Source organism: Solanum tuberosum, unplaced genomic scaffold, assembly GCF_000226075.1.
Source record: "Solanum tuberosum cultivar DM 1-3 516 R44 unplaced genomic scaffold, SolTub_3.0 scf00630, whole genome shotgun sequence".
In the NCBI taxonomy this organism is placed as follows: domain Eukaryota; kingdom Viridiplantae; phylum Streptophyta; class Magnoliopsida; order Solanales; family Solanaceae; genus Solanum; species Solanum tuberosum.
The window spans coordinates 23,511-44,693 of NW_006239566.1; the positions used below are offsets into that span (position 1 = coordinate 23,511).

Genomic DNA, 21,183 nt, shown 5'->3' on the forward strand with positions numbered 1-21,183 from the left:
TCATCAAGAAAGTATATCCAAACATAAACTTGAGTAATAACATGCTAATTAGCTGAAATTTTTCATCAAATCATGAAACTTTAAATTCAAACTCATGCAAAATGGAAAAGAAAATTTTTTTATCTATAGAAACACATGAAGAAACTTCAATGTGACAATTCAAATATAGAAAATATGTGAATAATAATGATTGAAGAGGAAGATTACCAAGTGAGAGGAGAGGATGAAAGAAGACGATGAAGAGAAATCACCATTACGTGTGGAAAAAGAAGAGCAATACACGTGTGTTTAATAGTGCAACTTTATAGTACACATTTCTTAGCTTGTTGTACAATTTGTATTGTTGTGTAATAGTATAACTTTATAGTACACATTTCTTAGCTTGTTATACAATTTTTATTGCTGTGTTAAGACACATTTCTTAGCTTGTTGTACAATTTTTATTGCTGTGTTAGTCCCCTCAACTCCCACTTCTATATAGGAGTAAAGTAGTAAATAACATGAAATATTTCACATTACCCCATACCATATCTATACCGAAAGAATCATGTAAATTAAGCAACAAATGGAACAACACCATGATTTGCATGTAATATGAACCGTAAAAGAAATTTGACGGAAAGCTCTAGTAGGATGGAGTTCACAATATTAATAGGCAAATTCCGGATATTTGAACGGTAACCCATTAGATAACAGGGGAATACAATTCGTTTTTTTATCACCACAAAAAACTTCAAGTTATTTGAAGCTTAGACGTGTGTTTGAACTTTGCAATTATAATGGCTATTAAAAAAATCAAACGTTTTACTTTGAAAGACTATAATTTAATCTTTTTCAATTGAAAGAAAATTGTCAGCATAAAGATGGGCCATTGTTCATAATTTTATAATATCATGTTGTAATATTGATGAAGTAAAATATGCATAACTGAGGAATGGAAAATACAAATGTATTTTTGGTAAACAAGCTCATAATTTAATTGTAGAGTCCAACTCACCTTCTACTACTTGGAGTTAAATTAGGTTTGTTTAAATTGTAAGTATTATATAGCGTAGAAACAAAAAAAAAAAAATACCTATCACCAACATGGATGGCCTCCCCCATTTGCCTGGAGATATTGTCAACTCCATCTTCTTTAAGCTTCCTGTGAAATCTCTTATACGATTCAAAAGTTGTTGCAAATCATGGTATGGTTGTATCGATGACGCCGACTTCATCAAGTCACATCTACATAAATCGTCTATCGATATTAGTCGTAAAAAAATTGTCTTGGTTAATTCAATCTTTCTACATAGAGGAGGAACACGCAAATTTAAAATTGTGTCAATGGAAGCATCAATTAATGCTGATTCAAAAGTTGTGTATCTGAATATCCCAGAATTCTTTAGTGACTATTTTTCTTTGGAAGTGTTTTCATGCAGTGGCTTGATCTTTATGACGTCATACGATCCTGGCTATTGTATGACATTATTGAATCCTTTGGTTGGAAAATACAAACTCATTCAAAATTCTCTTTTCAGTCAAAACACAAAGACAAATCGTTGTTGGACATCTCCAATATTTGGTTTTGCCTATGATTTTGTGGCTGAAGATTACAAGGTTATATGTGTACATCACTTGATAAACAAATACTTCAACAACGTTGAAGTATACTCGGTTAAAAATCAATGTTGGAGAGCAATTCACAATACTTTTCCTGTTTCCCCTGATTCTTATAACCAGCACCTATACAGTAATCAAGTTTCATTAAACGGTGTCATTCACAGGATGTCATACAACAGGGCAGTTATATCTTTCCATCTAGTAGACGAAAAATTTACTGTAACAGTAGTGCCAAAAACATGTGGGAAACAGCCGACATTACATGTATTGGGTGATGGCGTCTGTGTTTTCACAACGGTTGGCGAGGAAAATTTGATTTGGTCGCTGGAGAAAGATAGGTGGAATTGTATCAACAAGTTTCACTCACACGCATTGGAATGCCTATATTATATTTACCGATTAGAGGTATTAAATACCGCCCAGCAGGTGCCTTCCTATTTGTTAAGGAGAATGGGAATATACTATGGAGAAAGCATAATGGTTCTTTTATTGAGTATGATGTGCGGAAAAATGAATATACTGAGTTTAAGTCTATACAAGTACCGCCTTTTGAGGAAAATAAGGCTTTGTACCGGGAAAGTTTAGTTTCTTTGAAGATTTCGTGGGATTGACTAGGTAGCAATTTCTAGTAGTATTAATAGAAGAATATTACCTAATTGTCATTGTTTCTGTTTGATTTGTGGATAATGGTATATAGTAGCAAGTAAAAATATGATGTTGAATTTCTACCCTGATTTTGTCTGACTATCACCGTAACTTGTTTTTAAGACCACTCTTATATATAGGCTATAGCGAATCCGTACTGGGGTGATCAATGTAAAAGTGTCGCCTAAAAAATGAATCCACTAATTTCTTCTGTTACCTTTCAGCTTAGAATCCACAGAGATATTATATAATGAGTTTTACCTTATCCTTCCATTGAAAATCAACAAATTTGCAAAAGGGTGTGACCTGATCTCCTTGTTTTAATCTGTCAACAAGAGTAGTTCGTTAAGTAATGATGTGAAAGTCTAATGGGGAGCTGGATAGCCAATACTTACCGCAACTCACTCTATGATGAGTTGAAGTTCTTGTGTCATTTTTCATTTCATTACTTTTTCTCCTTCCACAATCAATAATTCATAGACCATGCCTTTATTTATGTTATCTTATTATCTGCTTATTTCATTTTAGTATAGGAATCTGTCACCACAACAATCTGATCAAGTAGGATAAATATACAAAGATATGACATTTATTCACTAGATATTAATTGGGTGGGGCTGACACAAACCAAAATCAGATTTTGGATGAGATGATCACCATCAGATACATATATATATATATAAAGAGATGATATTCAGGCTTAATTAAGTGGCAAATGTTATCTTCTATTCTTGAAGGATGGAAGAATAAGAGACTCAAGATAAAAATAGTGTTCAATAGGAACAAACTATTCCAAATTTACAGAATTTTTGTGAAATGTTAACTCACTTTAGTATTCTCTTTTTTTATCTGTATTGTAAGTTACAGAGGTTCCCTTTAATCTAGTTTTTCATCTAGGAAGTGGCAAAAGAGAGGAAAATCCTTTGCTTATTTTTTAGGCATGTTACTGCTGCAACAGTATAGCAGCAAACTTATCTGTTGATTTACTTATCTTGGAAACTAAACTTTCCACATACAAGGCCTTATTTGAAATTAAGTCCCCAACTTTTAAATTCATTTTTCCGCACTTCATACTCAATAAAAGAACCCCCCATAATATGTTTCCATTCTCTTTAACACATATGAAGAAGTTACCTACTGATGACCAATCATGCATTCCAATTAGTGAGAGTAAAGTAGGGAACTTGTTGATGTAATTCCACCTATCTTTCTCCAGCGACCAAATCAAAATTTCCTCGCTAACAGTTGCCAAAACACCAGACACGATCACCCAATGCTTATAATGCCTATGAGCTTTAGCCCTCTTCCCCTTCCTCTCTTATGGAGAATTCTACGAGGTGATTTTCATAAGTGAAAATCATCCTTTGCCCACACAAGAGTTTCATAATCACGAATAGTACAAGATCAGAGCTCTGAATTCCTTGCTTTTAAATCAGTTGTAGGAAAGCTTTAAAAGGTTAAAGTTTTGTGAATTTAGGTTATCATGTTAATATGTAAATCGTGATCCTAAATTATGCTTCCGCTGCATATATATATATATATACACATTCTATACTCTAACAGCAACATCCACGGTGGGTCTTCTCTTCCTTGTTTTGAAATCCCAAGAAAGGAACTCATTTTATTCACTAAACAGCTTACAAAAGTGTCATACAAGATTCAATCTTCATTTCAGTACCATCTCTCCTTTTGTTCTCTATCTAAAGTTCATCAGAACTTTAAAATTTGTCTTTGGCACAAGTATTGTTTTTGTTTACAAGTTAAACTACTTGATTTTGAAGAAGCCTAATGCAGATATTCTTGTTAATAGGCACTCTAGTTGTTGGTGCAAATTTCGGAGATCAAGGTTCAAATCCTAGCAGAAATAATATTCGCGGGTACTTGTGTTGATGGGGAGGTAGACGGTAGTAGTTACCTAATAGAATAGTCATGTAAGCTGGTTCGGAGTCAGACACCACTGTTATCCCAAAAAAAGAAGATGGATTTTTTATGTACATCATCCCTTTGGAGTTGGACTTGGTGATTATAAGTTTCAGCAACAGTTGATCACCTCCCTCATAGTTTTGTTTAACAAGACTTCATTTCATCATTGCTTCCATTCTAGTTTACACTCACCACAACTCATCAAATTTCCAAACTCCAATTTTCTTTGCATTATTCATTATTGTTAGACTTAGTGGTATAACTGTGTATAAAACGCTGTAGCAGTTTTGGGGAAGGGGTTATTACGATGGCTTAGGAACAATATTTGAGTTGAACATAAAGTATTTGAAGTTCAAATAGAAATAATTTGTAGATGAAAACCTGTATTAAGACTTGGAATTTGCCATTACAGTTTCACGCCACTAACTGAAAAATGATGAAAAGATCAAAGTTGTGAACCGAAAATACTAAAGTAAGTGTAGCTGCAACTAAATTCTCCTACAGATAGCAGTGGAGACACATACACATGAACAAGAAATGTAAGAAGTTTGATGTAACTAACAGAGGGAGTTTCTTGATGAACCTCAGAAACAGAGCATTCTTTTCTGCAGCAGGCAGTCACATTTGCGAGTTACTTCTTCTTCTTCTTTTGCAGAGGGAGTTTCTTGATGAACCTCAGAAACAGAGCATTCTTGGTGAAACTAACAGAGGGAGTTTCTTGATGAACCATAAAATCAGAGCATTCTTTTCTGCAGCAGGCAGTCACATTTGCGAGTTACTAACAGAATGAACCACAGAAACAGAGCATTCTTCTTCAATTGCAGCAGGCAATTGGGATTATTTTATGTCATCAGATGGAATTAGACCCAAATCTTGATTTTCTTGAGCGAAGGATTTCACAGTTCCTTGACATTGTGACGAAGAACTGACAAGATAATTGGCCTTCCTCCTAATGCGACACATAACCAATTCGTCATGAGCTACAAATTCACTAGTTCGTTTCAAGTCGTTTCGTTTACTTTCAGTAAGGCTATATTCTTTCATAGTCCAGACATGATTGTCTTCATCTAAACGGAATTTTTTCTTAATGCCAATCTGTGATCCTTCCCTATCATTAACTGATTTAGCGCTGCCAAATTCTCTCCATAAGCCGCCTCCAATTGCCCTGCTGAAGTACTTACCATTCTCTCTCTTTTTCTTTAACAGAGTGAGGACATAAAAATCAGTAGTATCATTCGTCCCGAATGACTCAGATAGCTTCTCATCGCCATACAAGTCTGTAAATCCAATTTCTAGGTCGTCATAATCCTCAAGTGTAAAAGATTTGACAAGAAACTCCATGAGTTGTTCATCAGTAAAATTCGTCCTCATTTTTATCCAAAAGAAAAGAAACAGAGTGTTTTTTTTTTTTTTGTTGAGGAAAAGAAAGAAGAAGAGAGCGAGTGAAGATATTGTAGAAACAAAATGAATACTCCACCTTGCTATTTATATATATACAACTTTTTTTTGTTGTTTGGATATTGTTTTTATGTGCTTTTACCAATTCACACGTACGTAATATATAGTAACACTAAAATAATTTTGTACTTTTATTGTTTTAAAGTAAAATTTAAGTAATTATTTTAATGCTTCAAATAATAGTTTAATAATTTGACTATTATAATCCTTTCTCTGTCTATTTTTAGTTGTTCTGATGCGTTTTTCAAACGTTAATTTGATTATTTTCAAAATTAAATTAGATTACATTAATTCGATATTTTTAAACAAGGGAAAAAGGACGAATTTACCCCCGAACTTTGATAAATGGTACGTCTATGCCCTCCGTTATACTTTGCGTCCACATAAGCCCCTGCCGTCCAATTTTCGGTACACACATGCCCCTCTCACTAACGGACCCCTCGTTTTGTACACGTGTTTTAATCCTAATCAACTACCCGTTTGACCATTCTTTTAACCCATAAACCCACAACCCGCCCCATAAACCCAATAACCCACCCGATTCCCTCTAAAATATCTAAGTTAATTAAACATTCCAAATGAAGAGTCAGTGAAGGTTGAAAATCACTCCAATGGCGGCGGTGCCGGTGGCCTTGCCGATTTTCCATCTTTGGCCGCTGCTGCCACCACCAAAACGAAGAAGAAGAAGCCACAAACCCTATCCCTTTGGGAGTTCAACACTTATAGCGCTGCTAAGTAATCTCAAACTGCCGCCACTGTGGCAACCAAAGGCTTGACACCGGATAAAGTTTTGATGCTCCCTACCAGTCCTCGCGAGCGCACTGCGGAGGAACTTGGCCAGTCTCGACTCGGAGGTGGATTCAAATTGTACGGTTACGACAGGTAAAGGGGGAAGGGTTCGTCGGATGATTCTCATAAGAAGAGAGGGTTCCGAAGGGATACCGATAGGGGAAATTGCTCCATCTCGTGCCGACGAGACTGATGATTGGGGTGCAGCTAAGAAAACATCGGCTGGTAATGGTTTTGAAAGAAGGGGGGAGAGGTGAACGGGGAGGTTTTTTCTCCGATTCCCAGTCTAAAGTTGATGAATCTGATAATTGGGCAGCGAATAAAGCTTTTGTAACCTCTTCTGGTCGAAGATTTGATAGGAGAGGGAGTTTTGAGTCAAACGGTAGTGATTCCGATTCGGATCGGTGGACCAAAAGGAAGGAAGAGGAAGGTGGACGGAGATTTGCCTCCGGTGGTGGTGCATTCGACAGTTTAATAGAAAGAAGAGGTGGGGTTATTGGGTTTATGGGGCGGGTTGTGGGTTTATGGGTTAAAAGAATGGTCAAACGGGTAGTTGGCTAGGATTAAAACACGTGTACAAAGCGAGGGGTCCGTTAGTGAGAGGGGCATGTGTGTACCGAAAATTGGACGGCAGGGGCTTACGTGTACGCAAAGTATAACGGAGGGCATAGACGTACCATTTATCAAAGTTCGGGGGTAAATTTGTCCTTTTTCCCTTTAAACAATTATACGAAAACTACATAAATTGCAAAAAAAATTGCATGCCAATATGATGAAAAAATATATCGTAAAATGTTAGTCAAAGTTCTTATCGTTTAACTCTAAAAATGAAACCATCACAACTAAAAAGGTATGGAAGGAGTAATGAACAAAGTTTGAGTGAGATTCGACCTCAAACAAACTCAATATATGCTTTGTATAATATTTAGAGTTGGTTGTGAACTAAACCCTTCGTAGTTATGTGATTTTAGAAGACGGCTAATGATGAAGACGTTTTTTTAGGACTAACTAATTTACTGTATTTTACGAAAGGAGAAAAATGTTACTCTTGGCTTCTTAAATGATAGATCAAACACTGTTAAACTCGTTATATATACAATCGAACATGGGAAAATATGTATAACATATATGTATCTGATACAAAATGTTCCCTTATTGGCCAACATCATAACACTATTAGTGTTGAGTTGAGCTGAAATTAGTTTTGAGTCTTTCTGTTCTTGAGTTATAACCTACTTGTTTTTATACAAATTTTGTAATTGATGATCAGAGTTAGTCCCTTAGATTATATAGTTGTAATCTAAAGGCCACTTGAGTTTAGTGGAGTTTGTTCTTTAGGCAAATTCTATGAGGAAAGGTTGTGGATTTTTACTCCGTTGAACAAAGAGTTTTTCACGGTAACATTAAGTTTTGGTGACTGTACCCTGTCTATCAACAGACCAAATCATGACGATAACTATGACTTGTTGCGTAGAAATTCACCATCACATTTTTACATAAAAATTGATCCACATCAAATTCAAATCTTACTCCTATATACCATTATATATTCACAAATCAATTAAAGAAAAGGACAACACAAATTATATAAGCTACTTCAACAGAAACAATAGCAATGTTCTTCAATTAATACTAGAAACTGCTACCTAATAAACACAAAGTTGGAAAACTATATATCATTATGTTGGAATTTGTTAATCCCATGGAAACTAAACTTTCCACATACAAAGCCTTCTTTGCAATAAAGTCCCCAACTTGTGTCACCTTAAATTCAGTATATTCATTTTTCCGTACATCATACTCAATAAAAGGACCCTCGAGCTTTCTCCATAATATGTTCCCATTGTCCTTAACACACATGAAGTTACCTGCGCATGACAACCAATGACTAGGCTTTCCAATAAGTGAGACTAAAGTAGGGAACTTGTTGATACAATTCCAGATGGTTTTACTATCTTTCTCCGGCCACCAAATCAAAATTTCCTCGCCAATAGTTGCCAGAACACAGACGCGACCACCCAATGCATATAATGTCGGTTTTCTCCCACATGTACTTGGCACTGGCATTACAATAAATTTTTGTTCTGTGAATAACACCGTTTAATGAAACTTGATCATGGTATATGTGCGGTGGCAATGGATCAGAGGGACCAGGAAAAATATTGTGAATTGTTCTCCAACATTGATTTTTAACCGAGTATACTTCAACAAAGTAACGCCTCGTTTTTCAAGTACAGATAGATGTACACATAAAACTTTGTAATCTTCGGCCACAAAATCATAGGCAAAACCAAATACTGGAGATGAGAAGAGAATTTGGAATGAGTTTGTATTTTCCAACTGCAGGATTCCATAATGTCATATTATAGCCAGGATCGTATGCCTTTCATAAACACCAAGCCACTGCATGAAAGCACTTCAATATATTTATAGTTACTACAGAATCCGGGGATATTATTGGGCTCGTCCAGGTACACAAATTTTGAATCACCACTAATTGATGCTTCTATTGACACAATTTTATATTGCCGTGTTTCTCCTTGAGGAAGACAATTTTTTTACGACAGATGATTTATGTAGATGGTACTTGATGAAGTCAGCCTCATCGATACAACAACGCCATGATTTGCAGCAACTTTTGAATCGTGAAAGATAGTTCATAGGAAGCTCTAATAGGATACAGTTGACAATATCTTCGGGCAAATTGGGGATTTTTGAGCGGCCATTCATGCTACTGCTAGGTTTTTTTTGCTACTTCAATAATGCTATATAATAAACCAGGAAGATATTAACTCATCTTTTCAATTAAATTGTATTAGCTCGTTTTTTTTTTTTTTGGGTTATATAGCATCATTGAAGTAGGAAACAGAACAAAAAATAATTAGCTTTAGGCCCCTTTTTCTTCAAAAAATGCCTTTTTAATTGGTTTTAGGCGGCGACTTTATTTTTCAATAATAATAACAAAAAACTTTAAAACGGATTGTAAGTTTGTAAGTTATATATTTTGTTTTCTTTTTTATATTTGTATATGGTTCTAAGTTGTCACATACTTTTTTTCTTCTTTAAATCTTGAAGCAAGGAGAAAGGTGTATATAAAGTGTACATACTTTGTATATTCAATATATAATCTTATGGTTTATACACCCATCTATCACCATGTTTATTGATGCTATATATATAGTTGTTCTACATGACTATACAATGGGATACACAATTGTGGATTATATATAATGGTAAAGAGGTGGAACTTTTGTGTTCAAGTAGTGTATATCATTCTTTAAAAATGTATAATCAATATATATTTAGGTATAACGGTATAAAATAACTGTTCTAACCATACCATTGACACCCCTAGATTTAGACGTGTGGTGACAGGTATTAGAAAAAATTTGTCCCGCGCTTGTACATATGCAAATATCTCTTCCTTTTTAGCATGTTGTGTATGCATAAGTTTAAGGTATTTTTACATTGAAAGTCAGCAAGTCCAATGTTCTTATCAGAATGGACCTATAATAACTCATTAGTTTAGCATGTGTGTCATGTAGCTCAGACTCTTCAATGATATTGTCACTTGTCACACCCGTGTCAGTTCCTTCAAAAAGTGCACTACTTTTGAAGGATCTCACACCACTCATTGAGATTTTGTAGAGTCCGAGCAGTATAGGTTATGTGAGTACAATACATTGTGTTGGGCTATATATTTGTAAGATAGATACAAGTTGTCAACCCATTGCTTCATACAACTCTACCACAACTATCAACGCAGTACAGCTTGTGTATTCCATTCACAACTATCATGCAACCAGCCATAGTAAGGGAAAAAAAGTAGCAGCACAATTCGTTGACTATCTGAATTTTTACCATATTGGTAAACGTTTGATTTTCAAACTCTCCCATCTCAATAGCTAGTTTTTAGGGCCCGAATTATATGTCATTCCAGATAACCAACGGTTAAATTAAAAGCAAAACCAAACAAAACAAAAAAACTCAAAACAACATAAAAAGTCTTATAAGTCTAACTTTCCCCTGCCCTGCCCTGTCCTTGTTGAATTCATGTTTTTCTAGGAATCATGGCCTTCAACCAACTCAATCTTTTATCCATTTTCATTGTCACAAATGTTTCCCTCCAGTTTTTATTTTCAAACAAGTCCATAGCAGCATTATATAGCCTCCGATCAACTCCTGGCGTATCGTTTAGAGCCACAACACAGTTAGCTATCGAATATGGATCATCTTTCTGATTCTGATCCATGTCACTGCTCCTTGATCGTTTTGGATTGTTAGGACCAACACTATTCCTCTTACTGGAACGGGATTTTGGTGGCTCTGTCAATTTATGTTTGTTTCGTTCACTAGGGTTGCTTCCAGGATCCATAGAAGAAACAGCAAATTCCCCGGTTGCTTTTGGTCTCGTAAAAATATGACACAACTCCTTGTATATAGGACAGCCATATTTTCTATATGGTGTTATCTCAGGATGTACCTGCAAGATCAGACACACTTAAATTGGGACGGACGGAATACAACATTGAATAATAAAATAAAAGTCAAGACAAACCTTTATGTACTCAGCCCACACGCTATCATCAACGACAACCATCTTTCTCCGGTTATTCCAACCAAATCCACCGTGGTTGTAAAGTGGCTTCACGATTCGATAACGTTTTCTCAATATAGACAGATGTTTCTTCAGCTCTGCCTTATTAAAATTCCAACCACTGCATTGATTTAAGTCCTTAACAACATTTTCCCATGCTTGATCATGAAAATTACTTGGCATCACATCCAGATGATATTTCATTTCCTCTACCAATGAACCAACAAACATTTTTTCTATTCGCGGAGGCCAATTAGGACTTGACCAGACATCTTCAGCAGGATCATGGACGCGACGACGAACCATCTACAAAAATTATAATACCAATTTTTAGTAATACAAGGAGAAATCCACTTATTTTCCTGCGTACTAATAAAAGTAATACAAGGATACATTCACAGAGACAGAGCCAAGGATTAGGAGTTCAAGGGTTCGAAATTTGAATCCATGACTCTAGCGTGAAAAACATTTCCACGGCCCCTTCCTTACCATTGAGTCATCAATCAATTTTGTTAGGGGTTCACAAGTTAGTATACATATATACTGGGTTCGTCCGAACCCATGAACCCCAACTTAGCTCCGCCTCTATACATACACTTATTTCTATGCATCAAACACAAGAAAATAAGTAAGAAATTCAATTATATTTTCCTAGAAAACATTTTCGTCTCATAAAAATAATAAAATGGTGGGGGGGGAAGGGTAAAAATGACGAACCTTGATGAAATGAGAGGAGACGTGGCTCGTCAAAACCCTAGATTACATTTACTGTGAATTTGTAAGGTAGGAGTTTGTATTAACAACTTTTAAATTAAACTTGGGCGCCACTTTTCCATCTTAAATATTTAAGTTTAAGTAAACAAAATATCTACAACTCTCAAAAACATTTTCCTTGATATACTTCCTTAAATAACTCGGCGTTTGTTTTATACAAGGAAAATAGTTAAAAATATAAAAATGTTCTCTGTTAATAATTTGACCTAAAAATGTCTCTTTTGAGTTTTGTCAATAAGTTGGTCAAAAAATATCATTATTGTTACTTAATGGTCAAAAATGTCATTTTTTCCTAATAAATATATTATTTCATTTTTTTAAAATACATTTTTTTATAATAAATTTTTTTTATTAGTAAATGTTTATCCTACTTCAATTCAAAAAAGATTAAAAAATATAAATATTTTTTAACTTATACTAAAAACACATTTAAGACATACTAAAGAAATCAACAAACTAAAAACCGACGGACTCTATCTGTTTTTGATGATTTTATAAAATTGTTTTTTTATAAATGAAACGATGGACTTAAACAAAACATTGATAATTTTTCGCACAAAAATGCATAGAAACTGTAAGATAGGATTGTTTTTTTTCCCAAAGAAATCCGACAGAAGTCTCTCGATTTTTAATATTTTTTATGAAAATCGAGGTACTCCATCGCCATTAGTTTTACCTCAAATTTTCTCAAAAATATTTGACTATTTCATAAAAATACGATTTATATCTATAAGTTTTAAAAATTATTAAAAATACCCATAAATTTATATTATCATTTTGTAATGAATATGTTCCGTAAAAAAATAACCTTGTAATATAATTGATAAGTGATAACAATCAACAATAACAAAATAATAATATAGGCAAGACAATACATAGACTGCATACTCAAACTTATCACTAATTCAGTTATAATTATAACTCATTAAACACAAATTGTTATTTTTTCTCAATTTTATCACTCAAATTAAAACTCAAACTTTTCCGGAGGCGGTAGTACAAATATTCGTTGAACTTAATAAATAATGGGTATTTTTCATAAAATATAAAAAATTGGGGTAATTTTTTTTTAAAATTCCCAAATAATAGGTGATCGAAGTACTGAGGTTTTTCGAGTTTACTCTCTAGACTAAGAGGAGTATAGTCTTGAAAGGCGATCTCGCAATCGGTCTGATTATAAAAATGACACTACACCAAAAATGATCTTTAGCGGCAATTAATTAGTGATAACAGTTTAATTGCTGGTAAATATGTATTTTAGAGGCAATTATAATTCTTTATAGATGTCATTAAAGTCTATAGGGACATTGGATCCAATGACAATAAACTAATCACAGCAAAGACTTTAACACTCTATATTAATATGTATATTTATTACATGTAAAAATTGTTTTTGTTACGGTGTAAAAGATACATACTAGAATTAGTCTCTTTGGGTTATAGAATTGTAACCTAAACATCACTTGAGTTTGGTGGAGTGTTTTAGGCAAATCCTATGAGGGTAGATCGTGAGTTTTACTCCTGAGCAAAGAAATTACCACGGCAAAATTTTGTGTTTTCTTACTAGCAAGGGAACTCCATGCTATGCGCGTGCCCAATCTGTCCAACATGAACTAGTAAATGAATAAGTGGGTGTAGATATCATCGAACTATAACAAAGATTTTTACATATCATAACTTTTTATTGGTGAAAATAACGAGATTACAAATTACAATTGAAAATATAATGAAGAAAATAAAAATCTATTCTGGTTGAGGCTTGAATATCTAGATTCTAGCTCTTAGCCTAAATTATTATTTATTCATTTTTTGTCATTTATAATTTTTCAACTATAATTTATTATTTTTGTGGTATATAATACCAATAATTTTAAGGAGATTTAAGTCCACTATAACATAATCTACACAAATTCAGCAGTATCACTCTTGACTTGTCCCCTTCAGGATACAACATCCCAACAAACGTCATACAACTCAATTAACTCAATACAATACTACTCATATTTTTCACTCTATATTTTCTTGTCCATCTCTTATTGTATACAACACAGAGAAGACCATCACTATTTATAGGGGAGGAAATCTCCCTTGCAATGAATAGGAAGATAATGAGTAGTAAATGTTGATAAAACATCTATATTATCTTTAAAAGTATAAGAATAATATTTGAAATTATTTATTACATATTATTACCTTAATAACTTAGCTTATTAATATTATATTGAGGTTTTTAATCTTGTAGCCAACCGTTTGTTTTCTTATTATGGCAGTTGTTAATTGCCTTTATGGCATTAATCAACTACTATTTATTTGGGTGTTACAAAAGGTCCATTGGAATATTTGGTAATAATATACGGCCTTTACGGCAATTATTTGGTCTTAATGCACGGCTGATGGTATGCTCTTTACCATATACCTATATATCTATATATAGTATTTTTGTGTGTTAAAAGAAAGAGAATGAGATATTACATTAAAATAACTTTTCTTCTTTATTTATTTGCTGGGTTTTCTTAAGTAAAATATATTATTTGTTAGATTTTGGCTCCTAGTTTTAGTACTAGAAGAGTTTGTTAAATCCTGGGATACACCTTAACCGGTGAAATATCCTTAAGGACAGTGCCATAGGCACACCTCAAGCTATGTGATTTCCAATAGTTTTTACAACAATCTTAAGGATATTTCGATTAACATGGTTCACGAAAATGATTCACCTGCTATTGTTATTGATAATACCACCATTGCTGCTCAAACATCTCATGGTGTTGTCCCTATTGTGCCTTCGCACAACTTTACCAAATACTTCCATGATGTTTCAACAGTGGAAGTTTTTGGTGGACAGAATTTTAAGAGATGACATGTATGAAGTGACGTCTGCGCTAACAGGATCGACATCGGAGGAATCTGCTTCTGAGCAACTAAATCAATAGATTTATGCAAATAAGTTAAGTAAGCACACAATATTAAGTACTCTTTCTAATGAAATATTCGATGTGTATTGTTCTAATAAGGAAGCAAAGGAGATTCGAAAATCGCTACTTGCTAAATATACTGCTGAAGATGCTACCAAACAAAAGTTTGTTATTGGTAATTTTTACAAATGGGAGATGAGTGGGGAGAAATATGTAAAGGTACAAATCAACGATTTTCACAAACTAGTTGAAGATCTTAAGTCGGAGAAAATCATTTTACCGGAGTAGTTCGTGGCTGGTATATTGATTGAAAAATTACCAGAATCTTGGAATGACTACAAACAAAATTTGAAGCACAAACAAAAGCTATTATCTCTTGAAGATTTGGTAAAACACATCATCATTGAGGATACCAATCGAAAGCAATCATATTTTGCCAAAGCAAAAGAAATCGCTACAAAAGCCAATCTAGTGGAAGACAATAAGTCTCGCAATAAAGATAACATGTATGAAAAAGAACTTGATTATAAACTCAGGGTCAACAATCAAAATTTCAAAAAAAAAAAAGGTAATTGTTGTGTGTGGCAAACCAGGACACCATGCAGTTCAATGTAGAAACAGAGCTGGGAAAAATGACAATCCTGCTAAGCCAAGAGTAAATTTGGTTGAAGCAGATGATATCATAGTGGCGATCATTTCCCAAGCTAACCTTGTGGCCAATCTGAGTGACTGGGTGATAGATTCAGGCGCTACTAGGCATATTTGTGCAAATAAAACAGATTTTATGTCTTACACCCAAGTCAATGAAGGAGAAGAAGTTGTGTATCTTGGTGATTCTTCAACCACTCAAGTCCTTGGAAAAGGAAAAGTTCTTTTCAAACTCACATTTGAAAAAACCTTGGCATTGACTGAAGTGCTGCATGTTCCTAGTATTCGAACCAATCTGGTTTCCGTGGGATTATTAGGAAAGGTGGGGTGAAAGTTGCATTTGAATCTGGTAAGGTAATGATAATCAAGAATAATGTGTTTGTGGGTAAAAGATATTGTAATCATGGCTTATTTGTTCTCAATGTTTCTCAAGTCATGAGGGAAGATGCTAGTACTTAATCATTTACTTTTGACATGCTAAATTGGAACCATTTGAATAAATAAAAAAAGTTTTATGCTTTGATGTTTTGATAGTAAAATTCTCTCATATGTTAATGGTTAGTTTTCAAAATGTTGAGGATTGGAGGAAAAAAGAAAGAGACATCAACGTGTTGGTGGTTTTAATTATGAAATTATTTTCTAAAATTAGTTTTGGGTTATAAAAATAGCACGTAAATAAAATAAATATCTTCTTAAATAATGAAGAGACTTACCAATTGGGTGTTATTGGTTTCCTTTTAGTAAGATGTTAAATGAAAAAAAATAAAATAAGAAAGTATGTTGTTCTTTTGCTGATCACTTTGATTCTATAATTTAATTTTTCTTGTGATCACTAGAATAAAGATATTATTTTGAATGATCATATATAATGTTTGAGTGAAGTTATATTTTTAGCTTATCATTTATATGATGAAATGTTTATTTGAAAAATTGGTTGAACTTGTTATATAGAAATATTATTTTCTAAGTTGACCTTTTTGAAATATGGGGGTAACGTACTTTATGTGGTCTTGTTATTTAAAATTTAATATGTGTTTATCTATTGTGTTGATGATTTAGAAATCAACTAAATATAATGAAGTTAGCTAATAATGATATTAAGTGGTTAAGTAACCTCCATATGGTGATTACATAAGTTTGAGACAAAGAGTAATAGAACATTGAATCCATGTATCGTATGAAGTCATAAGTGAATTTGGCCAATTCTCTGACTTAAAATTTGGGGGGAAAAAATAATTAATAAATGAAGCTTCAACGAGAATGGGACTATTGTCAAGTTGTATATAAAAAATGATGGTAACCCAACTTATGTGATTGGAGATCCCATGAATTAGGTTCATATGGGTAATAACAAGTCATCGTTTGATCTTGTGCACTATAAATTTTTGTCCCATCTGTGATCTATTATGGTGTGCATATAGTGCAAATCTGCAAGGAAAGTGAGGTTGAGTTGTGAACTCTTAATCCATAACCATATCCTTTATAGGTGGTGTATTGCTCTGCAGAATACACTTGATGGGTGGACCTATATGAGTGTGGAGTGATGCTGCTTCTATGAAATTGTGATGGATTTCTAAAGCATTCATGAATACCAGGACACGCACATGGCCTCTTAGCGCAAAATCGCGATAACGACAAAGATTGTGCAAGTATAATGTGATAGAATAAGACTCTAAGCTTACAACATAATTTTTTTGTTCTTAGAAGTTTTAAATTTCACCATTTGTTCTGTAAGATTAATCTTATTTTATCTAAGTCTGGTTCATACTCTTCGAGACCATATTCGATGCATTATTCTTTCTTTTGAAAATCCAGCGATAATTATCTTTTATATATTTTTAAATTATTATATTATTTCTTAATATTCTTTTTAAGATATATGGGGGATTGTTGATAAAATATCTATATTATCTTAAAAAGTATAAGAATAATATTTGAAATTATTTATTACATATTATTACCTTAATAACTTAGCTTATTAATACTATATTAAGGTTTTTAATGTTGTAGCCAACCGTTTGTTTCTTATTAAGGCAGTTGTTAATTGCCTTTATGGCATTAATCAGCTACTATTGATTTGGGTGTTACAAAAGGTCCATTGGAATATTTGGTAATAATATATATATATCCTTTATGACATTTATTTGGTCTTAATGCAGGGCTGATGGTATGCTTTTTACCATATGCCTATATATCTATATATAGTACTTTTGTGTGTTAAAAGGAAGAGAATGAGATATTACATTAAAATATTTTTTCTTCCTTATTTATTTGCTGGGTTTTCTTAAGTAAAATATATTATTTGTTAGATTTTGGCTCCTAGTTTTAGTACTAGAAGAGCTTGTTGAATCATGGGGATACACCTTAACCGGTGAAAAAATATCCTTAAGGACAGTGCCATAGGCACGCCTCAAGCTACGTGATTTTCGTGATTTTCAATAGTTTTTACAACAGTAAATTAGCTAAATGAATGACTCAAATGTTTCATAAGTTACAATGCATAAAGATAGAATAATGTGTGAAATGAAGAGTTAATTGTTACAAGAGTTACTAATCACTAATGATCACATTCTTCCACAATTGATGAGAGTAAAGAGACACAAATGTAATGTCCACCAACAAACATAACATGATACATAATGTGACATATGATATATTTTCATTTATTGAGAGAGTTAAAAAGAAAGAGAGTATTGGAAGTTAGTTAGAAGTACTTTCAAGAAGTTAGTTAGAAGGACTTTCAAGAAGTTAGTTACAAAAGGTTAAGTAAGTTAGTTAGTCAAAACCAAGTTGTATAAATACAGGTCATTTAGTCATTGTAAAATTCATTCAATAATAATCAAGATATCCATCTTCTTCGATAATGACATGCTGAACATAGGATGGAAGTCTGTAAATGATGAAATGATTGACAAAGAAAAGGTTGATCATAGGTGTTTATAAGAAGTTCAATGTGATAAAAAAGTAAACAACAATTTGACTGAAAGAAGTGAACAAGATACAGTGGAAGAGACAGTTCAAGGTCATCGTTCTATACCTCATGATTTTCAACCAATGGTAAATAGAAGATCTACAAGAGGAGTCCATCCACCAGTTTGGATGAAAGATTTTGTGTCTCTAAATATGGGTACACAAGTGAAGTATCCTATAGATGAGTGTGTTGCATACAGTCACTTGTCTAAACATTATCAAGACTTTGTTGCTGCAACTTCTGTGCTAACAGAACCTACTTCCTTTGCTGAGGCCAGTAAAGATCCTAAGTGGATTGAAGCAATGTAAGCTGAAATCCAGGCATTGTAGGACAACAACACTTGGAAACTAGTAGAGTTGCCTGAAGGGAAGGTTGCTATTGGATGTATGTGGATTTATAAGATTAAATACAAGTCTATTGGAGAAGTAGAAAGGTTCAAAGCAAGGCTTGTGGCCAAGGGCTACAACCAAAATGAGGGTATAGAATATAAAGAAACTTTTTCCCCTGTGGTGAAAATGGTCACAGTAAGAACCATATTGTCCTTAGTTGTGTCAAAGGGGTGGCATATACATCAAATGGATTTATACAATGCATTTCTAAATGGTGATTTAAAGGATGAAATATATATGTCTATGCCTCAGGCTTTTCCAGTCAGGGGGAGAATAAGAACAAAGTATGCAGGCTGGAAAAGTCATTGTATGGGCTTAAACAAGCACCAAGACAATGGAACCAAAAGTTTGCAGAAGTTCTACACAAGTTATGTTTCAGTCAGAGTCAACATGATCACTCTTTATTTACAAGAAGGACCACTGAAGGAACTACAATAATTTTGGTGTATGTTGATGATATCTTAGTAACAGGAAGTAGCTTGAAGCTAGTAGAGGAAACAAAAAGGTCCGTACAACAAAGTTTTAAGATGAAGGATCTAGGAGAGTTAAAATTCTTTCTTGGAATAGAGTTTGTAAGGTCAAACAGTGGAGTTGTCATGCATCAAAGGAAGTATGCACTTCAACTTATTTCTGAAGTTGGTTTATCAGGAGCAAAGACTGCTGGAACACCTATGGATGTAAACATAAAGTTAACTTCAAAACAATATGATGATCAAACTGGACAAAGTCAGGAGGAGCCTATAACATATCAAAGTGCCTATCAAAAACTAATTGGGAAGCTGCTATATCTAAATATGACAAGACCTGACATTTCTTTCAGTGTTCAAAACTTGAGCCAATTCCTACATCAACCAAAGAAATCTCAAATGGATGCAGCCCTTAGAGTAGTTAAATACATTAAAAGGTAGCCAGGACAAGGTATATTACTAGCTAGTAAGTGTAGTAATGAAATTACAGCTTATTGTGATGCAGATTGGGCAGCCTGCCCTATTACAAGGAAGTCTGTTACAGGCTATGTGATTAAACTTGGAGAGTCTGTGGTCTCTTGGAAAGCTAAGAAGCAGACCATTGTGTCAAGGAGCTCAGCAGAAGCTAAGTACAGGAGCTTAGCTTCTACTGTAGCAGAGTAAGTTTGGTTGGTTGGAATGTTGAAAGAGTTAAAGACTGAAGTTCAGTTACCAGTTCAAGTATATAGTGACAGCAAGTCTGCTATTCAATTGGCTTCAGACCCAGTCTATCATGAACGTACTAAACACATTGAGATTGATTGTCATTTCACCAGGGAAAAACTTCAACAAAGACTGATCAAGATTACTTATGTGTCAACACAAAATCAGCCAGCTGATATGCTAACCAAAGGTCTCAACATGACTATCTACTATCCAAGCTAGGGGTCTTAGACATATTTGTACCATCTAGCTTGAGGGGGAGTATTGAGAGAGTTAAAAAGAAAGAGAGTATTGAAAGTTAGATAGAAGTACTTTCAAGAAGTTAGTTAGAAGGACTTTCAAGAAGTTAGTTACAAAAGGTTAAGTAAGTTAGTTAGTCAAAACCAAGTTGTATAAATACAGGTCATTTAGTCATTGTAAAATTCATTCAATAATAATCAAGATCTTCATCTTCTTCGATCAGTTTGCCTTCTATTTTGTATAACTTCATCATTAATATTAAAATATCACACTAACACTTTCATTATAATTATACAAACATGAATTTTGAAAAACTAATGCAAGGGACCCTGTGTAAAATTGAATGTTCTTGATGGTCTATTCATGAAAAAAAATATCATTGAACATGAGGAATAAGTAATTAGATTGTTCAATAATGTTGTTGGCGTTAGTTAGTTAGGTTATTCAAAGTAATATATATGTGGCATCGCTATCTGCTACAAATGTAAGACATTAATTTCTTGTGTGGCATCGCTATCTCTACAAAGGTAAGACATTAATTTCTTGTGTTTTGATGGGTCATCGTGACTAAGTATGGCATTGGGGCAGTGAGGGTATGGAGCGGTATGGATTTAAGGCTATGTGGAGCGGAATGGGTCAATCTCTAAGTGGGGGCGGGGCGGGGCGGGGCAGAGCCTTGATTTTTTAAAATTATGTGATCAGTGTGGGGCGGGGCGGGGCGGGAGCAGGTCTCCTCTAGTATTGCTTTAGATGGCTGCACAATTTTTTTTTACTTTTTAAAATTGGGATTTAATTTGAGTTTATTTTTAATTATGGATTAAACTTTTGTTAATAGTACAAATTTAAAAGAAAAAAAACGTTCAAATATGTCCAGGTTTTCACTTTCTAAAATGACATTTTATCAATTTGTCTAGCTAATAGCCTATAAAATAGTTTTAAATCAAATGTTAAATTATTTAGATTATAATAATGGTAATTTATATAATTTTAAAATATGTGTATATGTAAATAATAAAATAAACAAAAAAAAAACTTAAGTGGGGCAGGGAAAAGCAGGTTTATTTGG

The 21,183-nt window shown here is 33.6% G+C and overlaps 3 protein-coding genes across 3 annotated transcripts; 2 read left to right on the plus strand and 1 right to left on the minus strand.

Moving 5' to 3' along the window:
- Positions 1–1,086: 1,086 nt before the first annotated feature.
- LOC107058783 (F-box/kelch-repeat protein At3g23880-like) lies at positions 1,087–4,960 on the plus strand. The gene is made up of 2 exons (XM_015304937.1): positions 1,087–2,007; positions 4,826–4,960. Exons 1-2 carry the CDS (start codon positions 1,087–1,089, stop codon positions 4,958–4,960), a joined length of 1,056 nt encoding a protein of 351 aa, XP_015160423.1.
- Positions 4,961–10,468: 5,508 nt separating this feature from the next.
- Positions 10,469–11,320, minus strand: LOC102582732 (uncharacterized). The gene is made up of 2 exons (XM_006366515.1): positions 10,976–11,320; positions 10,469–10,900 (listed from the first exon to the last, which is right to left on the minus strand). Exons 1-2 carry the CDS (start codon positions 11,318–11,320, stop codon positions 10,469–10,471), a joined length of 777 nt encoding a protein of 258 aa, XP_006366577.1.
- A 3,160-nt stretch (positions 11,321–14,480) lies between these two features.
- Positions 14,481–15,679, plus strand: LOC107058784 (uncharacterized). Its single transcript, XM_015304938.1, has 3 exons — positions 14,481–14,615; positions 14,800–14,875; positions 15,294–15,679. Exons 1-3 carry the CDS (start codon positions 14,481–14,483, stop codon positions 15,677–15,679), a joined length of 597 nt encoding a protein of 198 aa, XP_015160424.1.
- Positions 15,680–21,183: the final 5,504 nt, after the last annotated feature.

Excerpts from the sequence above, each read along its gene's own strand:
- LOC107058783 (XM_015304937.1), top strand. The coding sequence starts at position 1,087 with ATGGATGGCCTCCCCCATTTGCCTGGAGATATTGTCAACTCCATCTTC. Across the intron at positions 2,008-4,825 it reads ATTATATTTACCGATTAGAG|AGGGAGTTTCTTGATGAACC; the intron begins GTATTAAATACC and ends CTTCTTTTGCAG.
- LOC102582732 (XM_006366515.1), bottom strand. The coding sequence starts at position 11,320 with ATGGTTCGTCGTCGCGTCCATGATCCTGCTGAAGATGTCTGGTCAAGT. Across the intron at positions 10,901-10,975 it reads TGTGGGCTGAGTACATAAAG|GTACATCCTGAGATAACACC; the intron begins GTTTGTCTTGAC and ends CTGATCTTGCAG.
- LOC107058784 (XM_015304938.1), top strand. The coding sequence starts at position 14,481 with ATGGTTCACGAAAATGATTCACCTGCTATTGTTATTGATAATACCACC. Across the intron at positions 14,616-14,799 it reads ATGATGTTTCAACAGTGGAA|GAAGCAAAGGAGATTCGAAA; the intron begins GTTTTTGGTGGA and ends TGTTCTAATAAG. Across the intron at positions 14,876-15,293 it reads CAAACAAAAGTTTGTTATTG|GACACCATGCAGTTCAATGT; the intron begins GTAATTTTTACA and ends GTGGCAAACCAG.